An 11864-nucleotide genomic window follows, 5' to 3' on the forward strand; every position below is an offset into this window, starting at 1 on the left:
GTTGCTTGTTGTTGATCTTTTTTTTTTTCTAAACCTTGTTCTTAAGTCTCTAACTACAACTACTAACTACAACATCATGTAGTTGAACCCGAAGCGTGCCAGCATTTCGCTTCATTTGGAAGGGAAAAGGTGTATGGTCATTGGCCATTGCCATTGTTAAAATACTTCAATGTGTTCAATTCTTCTGTTCACTACACGATCAAGCAGTACAAAAAAAACCAGAAGTGTCGATAACAAGCCTAGGAGCGGTCGCCCGAGGTCCATGAAGAAACTTAGGTTCACCTAAGAAACGAGGTCGAAGATCAACCGCAAAAAGAAGCGCTCCATAAGAAAGATGGCTCATGAGGATGATATGTCTCGAGAAACCATGTGTAGTGTGGAAAATGAGGACCTGAAGAGGATGCCGTACCCTATACTAAAGTGGTAGCTTCTCATGGAGTCCGCAATGACCAAGAGGTTGACATGGGGGAAGTTTCTTTTTGAAATTCCCCAATTCTTGTACGTACGTTTCAATTCAATCAATCAACTGTGGAGCTGACTTACAAAAGCCACAACAACTGGGTGCTGGGTTGGAGCATCTGAGAGCTGTAGTTTCCATAAATGGTAGCCATATGGAATGAACTGACACCCAAATTTAATGAAAATTTAACGGTGATTGCAGTGGCGTAAACAAATGTTTAGAGAAATACATATGTTTATACCTTCTTGCTTGTTGAAGCTGTCCTTGGAAATTTCTTAATACAAATATGTAAGTATATTTTACAAGTGTATCACTAATAAACATCAGTTATTTTAATTACTGACAATTATTATTTGATGTTAATAATTCTATTAAAATTATGGATTTATTACTTATTTACATATGATGGAACTCTAGACCTTTGGATTATCTTATATGCTACATAATATTTTTTGATTACTTATTCTCTATACAAAAGTCAATTATTACCCCATTAATGTAATCGTATTGATCTGCAACCATTGAAGGAATATTCAAGTAATGCATTATGCTCGTCAAAAATACTCTAAATTATTAATCTCCTTTTAATTTTTTAACATTTGCACGACATACAAAAAATATGTGTGTAAGTAATTTTTATGCTGATTGTAAAATAAGTATTTAATTGGTAGATCTGATATTGTTTGATTAATTATTTTTCTTCAAAAAAATGATGGTCAAAAGTTTTCATTACTTAAAAATCAGTCATACGAATAATGCAGACAAAAATGATAAGTTTTTTTTTCAACATTATTTCTTTTGACTCTGCTAATCAGTTTTATTGTTCTATATTAGTTTTATTTCATTGTACTTGTGTTTGAATTTTCGTCATGATAATTATAATTTATGGCTAAATTAGTTATAATCATATTCATGCAAATTATTTCCACGTTGTAACAATAAATAAAAATCAATAAAAAATCACAATTTTCTCCTTCAAAAAATTCAATCCGATCCAATATTACTCTATTATCTCAAGGTTGCGTGTTTTCAAGCAAAAAAGTTCCGTATTTTGAACAAAAATTCCAAGTAGAGGTCGCATACATCTTAATTTACGTAAGACATTAGTTGTCTTCTTCTCATTGGTTAAAATCCTACTCTTTGAGGTTTCGTTATTTTTCAGTCATGTTCAACACTTTATTTTGTTAACTATAGTCTTGTTCTATAATATTTGGAGGTTAATATTTTACTCAGCAATTCTTAGTTGCTCAATTTTAAGGTGTACATACATTGATAAAAATCGGGAGTCATTGATACTAGTGAGAATAAATCTTAATTATTTAAATTATCCCATTTTTGAAGCCCAACTCTAAGCCCTGAGTCTTGCTGTTCAAAAGCATCGTGTCAGCTGCTGAGGATTTACACATTTAAAAGGAAATTTATTGATTTATTTATCTGGGGACATTGTATTTGTTATTCTATTCTGTTTCATGTGCCGGCCTTTAATTTTAATTTGTGCTTAATTAATTATTAATATAAAATATACGCTAGTCGTCAACTTCTATTTCTGACATGATCCTTGAGTTTTAAATCTGATCTAAATTACCTTGTGCATTGGACTTCCTAAGGCTAAACTGATCTCCTGTTTGATTCTCCAGATTCCAGGACGGACAATGCAATTCTCTGCCACACTCCTCTCTCTCTTTTTCCTCTTTCCTCTCATCGTCCTCTGTGACCGGAACCTATCTCCAAAGAAACATGCCAAAGACTCGGCAAAGCTACCCCCCTGCGCGGGATGTGCAGCTCTCGTGAATTCATTTAACCGTGGGTTAGAGCGGACGTCCCGTGGTAAACTCGAGGGTGGCGACGCAGCTTGGGAAGAAAAGAAACAAAAAGAGGGATACTCTAATTCAGAAGTTCGATTTGTGGAGATCCAAGAGTCGCTCTGTCGAGATATTGAGAGGGGAGAGATTCAGTGCCATGATAATCATCATCATTGGGAGGAACATTTAGAGAGTTGGTGGGCATTAGGAGAGAATCGCCAAGGAAAGTTGTGTTTTTAAAATCTACGTGCTTACATAAGAATCTTTCTTTCTCTCCATTTCTCGAACAGGATTCCAATAAATTCATGTATCATTCCTCTCTTACAGATCTTAAGCAATACCTTTGTGTCGACAAATTGAAAGTATGTTGCCCTGAGGACACATATGGACCGGATTGTAAGTCTTGTCAAGTCATTGACTCAACATCAGGAAAAGTTTGCTCAGGCAACGGAAAATGTAAAGGTGCTGGTACCCGGAAGGGTAATGGGAAATGTGCATGTGATACAGGCTATGCTGGACACAGTTGTTCCATATGTGACGTTGGATATTATCAATCCTACAAGAACGAGGATACGTCCTCGGATTTGCTTCTATGTAGTGCTTGCCATAAAGGATGCAAAGGACATTGCACAGGCCCTGGCCCCAAAGCATGTGCAGCTTGCCGTAGTGGATACACCATGGATACAGAACATGGATGTACGGATATAGATGAGTGTGCAATAAGTACTCCATGCACCGGAAACAAGTTCTGTGTGAATACAGAAGGAACATTTAGGTAGAATCGTTTTTCTTCCTCTTCCTATGTATTTTTTATCTTAAACTCAAACATTAATTGCAGGTGTATGAATTGTGACAAGTCGTGCAAAGGTTGTCAGAGTGACGGCCCAGACTCTTGCATCGAATGCGCTGAAGGCTATCAAAAGAATGATGGTGGTGTTTGTATATCGGACGAAACTGCGGGTAGGATATTCACAATTTCCAATTCACGATTCTTAACTTACATCGGGCTTATTGTGGCGGCTTGTATCATCTTTCAAAGATCACCCATCGTTTCAGGGATACTTGGAGTCATTATTACTTTCTATGTTTCTCTATCTGAATACTATTTGTCTGGGGCAACTGGGGAGCTACGGCCCATCAGCTAAGAAATAACCCTGTAAAAAAACTAACTAGCTTTCTCTTTTATATACTTATTAATTATTTATGCAAACGCAAATTTCATTCTTTAAGTTACTAACAGACATAATTTACTTTTATATTAACAGTGGTGGATCTTGATGATAATATTAATCATACTTTAATTACTAATCCTTTTCAGTTGTCCTTCTCATCTTTCTTATGTCAATTATGTTTCAATAGTCATCGTTTTTATGTTTTCTTGATTAATTAATTATATTTTCTTGCAGTTCTTTTTTTTCTTTCTAAAAGTGAATGAAACGTTATTATTTCTTATGAACTTTTGACATATATAATTATTATTTTTATCTTAGTTTTCAACATTTAGTATGTTATATTATTATTTGTTATAGGTAAAGAATCAATAAAAGACATGAAAACTGAGTTATAATAATACAAATCTGGATGTAATGGATGTCAGAGCTTATTAATTTTGTTGTTGTTGATTTGATGGATTTTTCACCTTCTCCATCATAAGTGAGAAACCATTTCTTTGTTCTTTTTAGTTTATCACCTGATCATATAAATTTTATTAATAATAATTCATTGGAATTGAATAACATCATAATATCAATATTTGTTAAGTTTTTTTCATTTAAAAAAAATTACCTTTAATAAAGTGTGAGTGTCTGGATCAAAGTGAAATACTTTTTTGAATGAAATGTTGAATACAACTGAGGGCAAGGGTTCTTGGAAGAGAGGATATTGGGTTGATTCCATGTTTACAGATGATGCTTGAATGGCCCATCCCTTTGTACTTACAAAGTCATTATCTGCTACTGTTGAGTTTTTGGCATTATATTCGACCTATGTACCATAGAAGAAAAAATATAATTAAGGTTTAGTAATGCTTTGACAAAATACCCCTACCTTATAATGCTGATTTCTCCAAGAACCGAATTTAAGTGCACAGGTCTGTATTCCAAAGGGATATTTTTCAAAATTGGGTTTGCAATTACTACTACTGTGCATAGAGAGAAGGTAAATTATATCACCATTGGACTTGACGATCCCGATCTGTGTATTGTGAATGGAATGACTTGTTTTTTAAGCCACAAATTTAACTTTAACTTATGTATGATGTTGACTACCTGTCGATGAATGAATTTCTCAACTCTTGCATTCAGGAGTATAACCTCTGGAGACCAAACCTTGGAGAAAGGAAGCTCAATGGAGTCAATGTCCTCAAAATCCTCAGGATTCCATTTATATCGTTGATCATTCCATCTTAACGTAATGAGTCCATCCACCTTCAATTCCCCCTCACCAAAATTCAAATCTAAGGACGTAACTTCCAAACTCAAATCAATTTCTGTTTTATTTCGCTTTATGGGGTTGTTCATTTGATCGTTGAGGGATTTATATATTTCCAGGTATTTGAGAAGGTCATGACGGGATTTGAAGTTCCTTTCGTGGCTTTGTGGAATGAGAATGGAGTAGATAATGAGGCTAAAGAGTAGAGTCTGACATGGTGTTGTTGCTGAGTACATTGTTTGGACACAGTGTTTCTCTCAAGACTGATTCAAATTTGAATCATCTTCCTCTGCTCCTCTTCCCCCTCCTTGGCTTTATGTATGTATTTATGTCCAACAATTGAGTTAATCTTAAATAAAATACAAGGTCTCATAAAAAACAATAAATAATATTATTTTTCAAGATAATATGACACAATTTGTCAAATAAGCCTTCATTTATTCAATGCATGTGTATTAAGTGAGGAAAAAAGAGTTACAATTGGCACTTTAAATTTAAGTACACATTACATCTTTATAAATCGCATACTCTCATCTCTACCTTAGCAACTCAAGAACTTACTCCATAAAACCTTGAAAGGAGAATAATCAAATTAAAGCCGGACTTGATCATTGGGTAATTGACATAAAGAAGTGTATCTACAATATATGCCCAAATTTTAAGATCGGTTTCTCATTTCCATTCTTTAAGTATCAGATTAATTGTTCAGTTATTATATGATTTTTTTTTTTTTTGTAAATACTTAGGGAAGAGCAGAGCTAGTTTGGCGCACTTTTCAAAATTTGGTATATTGCTCCGTTTGTTTAAGTGATATTGCTGAGATGATGGGAGTATACAATGTAAGAACTTATTATAAATTGAAGAATGTCAGTTAGTCTCTTATACTAGGGCCGGCCTTAGCTATTGTGTGGTTTTATGCAAAAGTGATTGCTTAAGGCCTAAATCCCATTCGAAAGACTAGATTTTCAAAAAAAAAAAAAAAAAAAAAAAAAAAAAATCAGAATCAAATTTAGATATGGAAGATTAAAATTGGTAAATTGTGCGAAGACGGCATTGGATCCATGGGATTGTCAAAAATTATTGAATATATAATACTAATGATTATAAATATACTAACTTTTTGCGGAGGGTGTGTCTTGCTCTTTTATTTGTACCCTGACTGTTCTACTATTGATAAGGCTTTAAATTAATTAATCCACTCATTACGACAGTAAAAAAATAATTTCACAGATTATTTTTTTTTTTATTATATCAAATTTATTATTAATTAATTATTATCAATATTTGCTTATCTGATTTGTGAAGCAATTCAATAAGATGGCAAATTTGCCGTTATTTTCACAACGATAAGTTTTTAAGATAAACATTCAACAATAAAACCTCAAAAATAGGTGCTTATTATTTTTCTTCAGAAAATAATCCCTTTATGTGTTACCTTCTGTGGCAGATGTTGAACAGTATTTTTAAGACAATTTATGCATTATGTTCCATCTTTTTTCTACAATAATTGATTATAGTACTCATGTATATATTTGCATTGCTCATTATTATAGTCTTTGTGATTTTTATTTTTTTAATATCTGAATAAATTGTTTTTTGCAAGGGAGAGAATGGATTTGTAAATGATCTTATCACTTTTGAATTGAGCTAAATATAATTATTCATAGAATCATAATCAAATACTTAAAGGTGTGTTCTCCATTCTAAAGAGATTAATACTACATATAATATTTGTTACATAACGCTAGACTGTCTATGTACAATGTTGAGGTGTAATATAATATTTATAAGAGGCTTTAAAATTCATGTTTACCCCACCTACTGCTACAGATACACTCACAAAAGGAAGTTCTTTGACATTCTGTATGCCTTGTCTAAGATTTTCTTGAGTTTAAAGATGACTTTAACATTTTTCAACATTGAACTCCTGATTAATTGATTATTATTTTCATCAAATATATCTACATGTTTTTTTGGACATTACTATTTATAGGACAGTAGCTCCTTGTACTACGAGCTTGAGCTATGTGGGAGAAGGGAATCAAAACTAAGTTTGATCTTGGTTCTCTAAATAAAAGAACTACTACCCCCAACAGTGACAATTAGATAATTAACTTTCAATGTGTCCATGATTATAAGTCTCAATTCCTCAACTGCAGTCTTGGAGTTCAAGTCAGGGCTTGTGGATTGCGAACCTTTTCGCCACGTAACTGAGATCCACATTTATATTCAAAATATTTCAAATAAATTAATCCCCCCTTTAGGATACTTATTCGCTCCCTTGGTCATATAATTATCAATTACTTAAGTAAATCGTGTCTATCTTTTACTGGCTCCACTTCTTGAATTCGTAATCTGAAGAATGAATTTTCTTTTTCAAAGCTGTTGTTATTATTATTTAACTCCTGAGTAGTAAACTTCCTTTCCTACTGCATTCAATTATATTCAAAACCTGATTGAACATTCGTGTGTGCTCATAAATGATGGAGAGTAACCTAGAAGATTTATTGCGGAGCTATAATTGTAAGTCCTTGCTGGACACAGAGTAGAATTGGGGATCACCATCGGAGTAATTGTTGCCATTGTCCTTGCTTATTTCCTTCTCCCCCTCGGCCCTAGTCACAGATGATTGTAGCTGATCTAATGAAGTATCATAACAGCTTAGCTGTTATCTTTTAGATCATTATTCAAATTGTCAGGGGTACCATGTTGATTCTCGGTTGTTTTGTTTTTTTAAGTTGCCCAAAATACAAATATTTTTCATCATTAGTTATATAGTGTACGTTAATTTTCGACTCTGAGTAGAATAGAAGATCGAAAACGGATGTCCTTGCTTGATACGGAGTGGGACTTTAGTGTATTTCCTTTTTCTCATAGCTATTCAAATGAAACGGCATGAAAAGTATTTTATAATGTTGTGTACAATTTTTATTACACACAATCCAACTTAAATCTTTTCAAATTTGTCAAAATAAATATTCGTTGTCAAAAAATTGTATTTTTTCTTGTCACTATATGAAATTAAAAATATATAGGGAAAGTTGTCAAATTTTTTCCCTAAAAAAAGGATATATATCAAATGTGTTTTACTAAAAAAAGATCATTAAAAACTATTATGTTCCTTCAAGTTTTGTCAACCCCCTCCCCCCAAGACACATCCTAGTAACGGCCCTGGTGTTGTTCAACTGCACTCTGTACCTTATAATACCAAGAGTTTGGGGAGACAAAAACAAAACCAGGACATTGAGGAATCGAGAAAGAAAGAAAATAGATTGAATTTATAAGAAAAGGAAAATGTTAATATAGTTGCTTTAGTTTTGGTCATGGCAATGAGGCCAAGTCTTTGAGAAAATACCCAGAATATTGAGAACCACATCATTAATTTCTCATTTTAAAGTGAATAAAAACTTGTATGTCTTAAATCGTGTCAACTATCTTATATGATAAGTCTCATTCCAAATGAAAAATGTCTCTTATTTATTTACTTTCTACCCATGGCGATAATCAAAGCCTATATAAATGTTTTTATGCGTTAAAATTTGTACTTAAGTAACATAAACTTTCTTTTTTTACTAACGTGAATTCCTTAGATAACTTTGAACAGAGGCACTAGCTTTGATAACCAGGATGACGGCAGTGGTAATTAAATGATTTGATTTGAATTTATTCCTTTGCCAGTTTTGGAGGCTCTAGTCCTTCTACACTTTGGCTAGTGAAGTTCAAAGTTAACAAATGAACAACTTAAGTAAACTTCAAGTCCACATCTCTGCTATAAAGTCACAATATACAATAATGGTTACCCTTGAGATGACGGGCTCTTTTGAGAGGTTATCAAAGATAGGTGACCAAATGATCAACTCACGGATGCACTCAATAATGATTTAGAAAACGAATACTTTATGTCCAAAATACTCGCAATAAGATGTATTACTGTGTATTTTTAATAAATATATAAACATGCTTGTTTTGATTTTTAGCATGATGTTGCAATTGACCTATTGCCATCTCTCTATATTAAGGGTTACTTATCATATATATTATGATGTCGTCAACATTCTTAGACTCTCATATCATTTCCTGAGATCCGAGAAATAAGCTCCATGATGATTAATCATTTGGATGTTTTCCTGAATAGAACTAACTCCGTATTGTAAATTATTTTTGATATTTATATTTTGCACACACCTTAACATGGTAAAATATATTTATTATCGCCTTTCTAAAGTTTAAACTAAAGGATAATTTTTGAAAATTTCTAAAAGTCGTTGATACGCCTAATTTTTTTAGGCTCTTAGCTTTCATATAATATATCGCATATATTTAAGTAATTATGTGGATACAAATATATCTGATAGCTGATTTGATGGTAGTGCTATGGTCCAATTGGAAAATTGCCGACATCGTAAGGATAAACATTTGGACAAGGTTGTACCCAGTTTAGCGGTTCTATTGGTTCCGGTCTCGGTTCTTTTTAAAAAAGGGGTGTCACTTGAAAATTTGGACCCAGGAAATGATATTCCATACAAGCAGGGCCGCAGCTACCTTATGTGCAGAGTGTGTTGTACCCCAAGTTCATACAGGGGCCCTGAAAACTCGTATAAAGGGGGTCTCAGTTTAAAATGTATTAGTGTAGGGGGAGCTTTGCCCAGTGAAATTTGGGAAACCCTGGCTTAAGAAATATTATAGGGGCCTGACAAGGTTAGTAGCGCACCTGGATCCATAATCTACCCCACTCCTTCCCTTTTGTATTTACACTGTATGGTGCCTAAAAACCCCTTTCCAGATCCATAAGAAGCTTTTAGCTATTCGGAAATAAGATACAATTGTATCACCCTGAATTTCAACTAATATTCTAAATATCAATCTGATACCTCTCAACTCATCCTCCCTAATAGGCTGATAGTTAGTTAGTCGGCCGGCGATGCGGGCTTTACAATTAAGAATTGCAAAGTCTAGAGCCCATGTTACCTCAGAAGTTCCACCCTTCTTCTTTAAAATTCCAAAAAGAACAAGACCTGTAACATATTTTTCTTCCCCATTCGTCAGCCCTTTAAGATTTATAGATACAAAATGTTTTAGGATAAAGATGGAAGCGTAGTCCACAAACGCATGAAGTGTGTTATTATATATTTTTCCACAGTCCTTGCAGGGCCTAGTATATTTAATACAATCTGTGGAGATTTGTTACTGCAAGGTAAACTTTTTATCATCATTTATTCCCCTCAGAGAAGACACAATTTGTCTTTTACAACCCATAGGGAGGCCCAAGCGCTTACTATGCAGCTCCCAGAGTCCATTCACATCTGCATCAAAATTTAGGGGGACCATCTTAACGCGCCACGGGTATGGCATTGGATAATATTTGGAAGAGTTAACAGGTGGAAATCTTATTCTACCATCGTTGAGCAATTCTTCTCAATTTAAATTATGAACAGTTAAAATATCTCGTGTGATTGCGTGTTCTTTTAAAATTGAGGGGTCCTTTAAATTTCTAAAAAAGAACTTTCTATTTATATTTTGCCAAATTATATCAATGGTTGAGTCATTCCTAAATTCAGGGAGGAGCATCCAAATAATTCTCTGAGCTGAGTCCCAAACTGGAGAGATCAAAGATGTAATTTTGTTGGTTAGATTAGTCCCCATCATAATCTAAATGTACAGTTTTCGGTTCGTTATACTTCTTCTCCATTCTACTGCTGGATTTCTTGAAATATCCACAAAAAAATTAAGAGTACATTTTTGGGACAATACGAGATAGTTGGGCTACTCCACCACCTATATGGGAGTTAGGTCTTTTCATGGCTTCGATATAATTCTTATAAAACAAACAATTAAGACATTTGTCTTCTTCTAAAATAGCTTTTTCAGCTAGTTACGGACTTGATGTAGCCTTATATAAAATTAAAGGTATTATCAAATTGTTATAAAAGTCAACTCTTTTTTGAAGGTTGAATCTTTTCCAAAAATCAATTATTTTGTTGACGGAGGTCCGAATTTCGTTCCAGTTATCTTCATGAATACCACTGCTATCCCATTTGATACTCAAAATTTCCACCATTTTTCTAACTTTGCAACTTCCGACTTTAAGATCCTCTTCAGACTTCCAGGAGCCCAAAGGTAAAATAGAGGTTTTATTTTTATTCACAGGCAATCCTGTTTTTTCTTGAAACTTCCGAAAATAATTAAGTAAGACTTTTATTCTGGCAATTAGCTGAGACTCAGAATTCGCGTCCACGGTTAAAGATACATCATCACCATACAAATCAATAATATGCTGAGATACCTCAAAGCCTCTGTACCTCTTTGTATCACCTAAAACGAGTTCTTCGAATGCAGCTATGAAAAGAAGTGGAGCCGAGGGGCATCCCTGATGACAGCTCTTTTCTAAGATGATTGGTTTGTTTTCTAGTCCATTCAATGAGATCGTTGAAGTGCCGTTATATAGCAGGGCACAAACGGGGTTAAAAAACCGATTCGGAAGTAACTTTTACGGATCTAAGAATTTGCCAATGTGAAATAAAGTCGAAAGTTTTGCAGAAGTCTATTGCTATTATTGCTCCAAACTTCTTCCTACTTTCCATTGTGTCAATTGCTGCTTGAATATTACGTGAAACAACAGAAATTTTCCTATTCTTTAAAGCCCTTTTTGTTCAATCCCCCCAATTTTTTTGTTGAGAATTGGTTGAATCTGTTTAGCCAATACTCCAGAGAGAATCCTATATGATTCATTGAGAACCGTAATTGGTCTCCAATGGCTATAGTTTGTCCCATCTCCTTTTTTCGGAATCAATGCAATTCTTCCTTTTGTTTGTGATTTGAGTAGTCGTCCAAATTTTTCAATAGAACGTCTAATTTTTAAAATATACGGAACGACTTCATCGCTAAAATTCGAATAGACTTTACCCGAGACTCCATCTCGACCACAGGCTTCATCTCCCTTATAATACTTTCCTATAAAGTTAGATATAATATCTTCGGAGAAGATATAGTTCCCTTGAAACGTGGAAATTACATTTCTTTTCAGAAAGTGACCTCTTTTTGTGCCAATAATGTTTTGAAATGGGAATGAAAGTAGTCTAACACATCTACAGGTTTATTTATAACTTTTCCTTCATGAATATTTTTTTTAATACCGGGGGCAGAAAATCTGTCTTTTTAAAAAAATTTCTTAA

The 11864-nt window shown here is 33.7% G+C and overlaps 2 protein-coding genes across 2 annotated transcripts; one reads left to right on the forward strand and one right to left on the reverse strand.

Moving 5' to 3' along the window:
- The first annotated feature begins 2112 nt into the window (after nt 1-2112).
- Creld (Cysteine rich with EGF like domains) lies at nt 2113-4014 on the forward strand. The gene is made up of 4 exons (XM_071892681.1): nt 2113-2483; nt 2588-3037; nt 3101-3222; nt 3792-4014. The coding sequence occupies exons 1-4, from the start codon at nt 2113-2115 to the stop codon at nt 3827-3829; spliced, it is 981 nt and encodes a 326-aa protein (XP_071748782.1). The 3' UTR covers nt 3830-4014.
- LOC121128167 (neuronal acetylcholine receptor subunit alpha-3) lies at nt 3437-5290 on the reverse strand. Its single transcript, XM_040723728.2, has 4 exons — nt 4530-5290; nt 4309-4455; nt 4048-4245; nt 3437-3952 (listed from the first exon to the last, which is right to left on the reverse strand). Exons 1-4 carry the CDS (start codon nt 4926-4928, stop codon nt 3941-3943), a joined length of 756 nt encoding a protein of 251 aa, XP_040579662.1. The 5' UTR covers nt 4929-5290; the 3' UTR covers nt 3437-3940.
- Between the last annotated feature and the right edge of the window lie 6574 nt (nt 5291-11864).

Source organism: Lepeophtheirus salmonis, chromosome 1 (assembly GCF_016086655.4).
Source record: "Lepeophtheirus salmonis chromosome 1, UVic_Lsal_1.4, whole genome shotgun sequence".
NCBI classification, from domain to species: domain Eukaryota; kingdom Metazoa; phylum Arthropoda; class Copepoda; order Siphonostomatoida; family Caligidae; genus Lepeophtheirus; species Lepeophtheirus salmonis.

What these genes read in the sequence shown, in the direction of transcription:
- Creld (XM_071892681.1), top strand. Translation starts at nt 2,113, where the DNA reads ATGCAATTCTCTGCCACACTCCTCTCTCTCTTTTTCCTCTTTCCTCTC. An exon ending in GCATTAGGAGAGAATCGCCA is followed by an intron (nt 2,484 to 2,587) that starts AGGAAAGTTGTG and finishes TTCCTCTCTTAC; the next exon opens with AGATCTTAAGCAATACCTTT. An exon ending in TATATCGGACGAAACTGCGG is followed by an intron (nt 3,223 to 3,791) that starts GTAGGATATTCA and finishes TATTTGTTATAG; the next exon opens with GTAAAGAATCAATAAAAGAC.
- LOC121128167 (XM_040723728.2), bottom strand. Translation starts at nt 4,928, where the DNA reads ATGTACTCAGCAACAACACCATGTCAGACTCTACTCTTTAGCCTCATT. An exon ending in AGAAATTCATTCATCGACAG is followed by an intron (nt 4,456 to 4,529) that starts GTAGTCAACATC and finishes CACAATACACAG; the next exon opens with ATCGGGATCGTCAAGTCCAA. An exon ending in GGAGAAATCAGCATTATAAG is followed by an intron (nt 4,246 to 4,308) that starts GTAGGGGTATTT and finishes TATGGTACATAG; the next exon opens with GTCGAATATAATGCCAAAAA.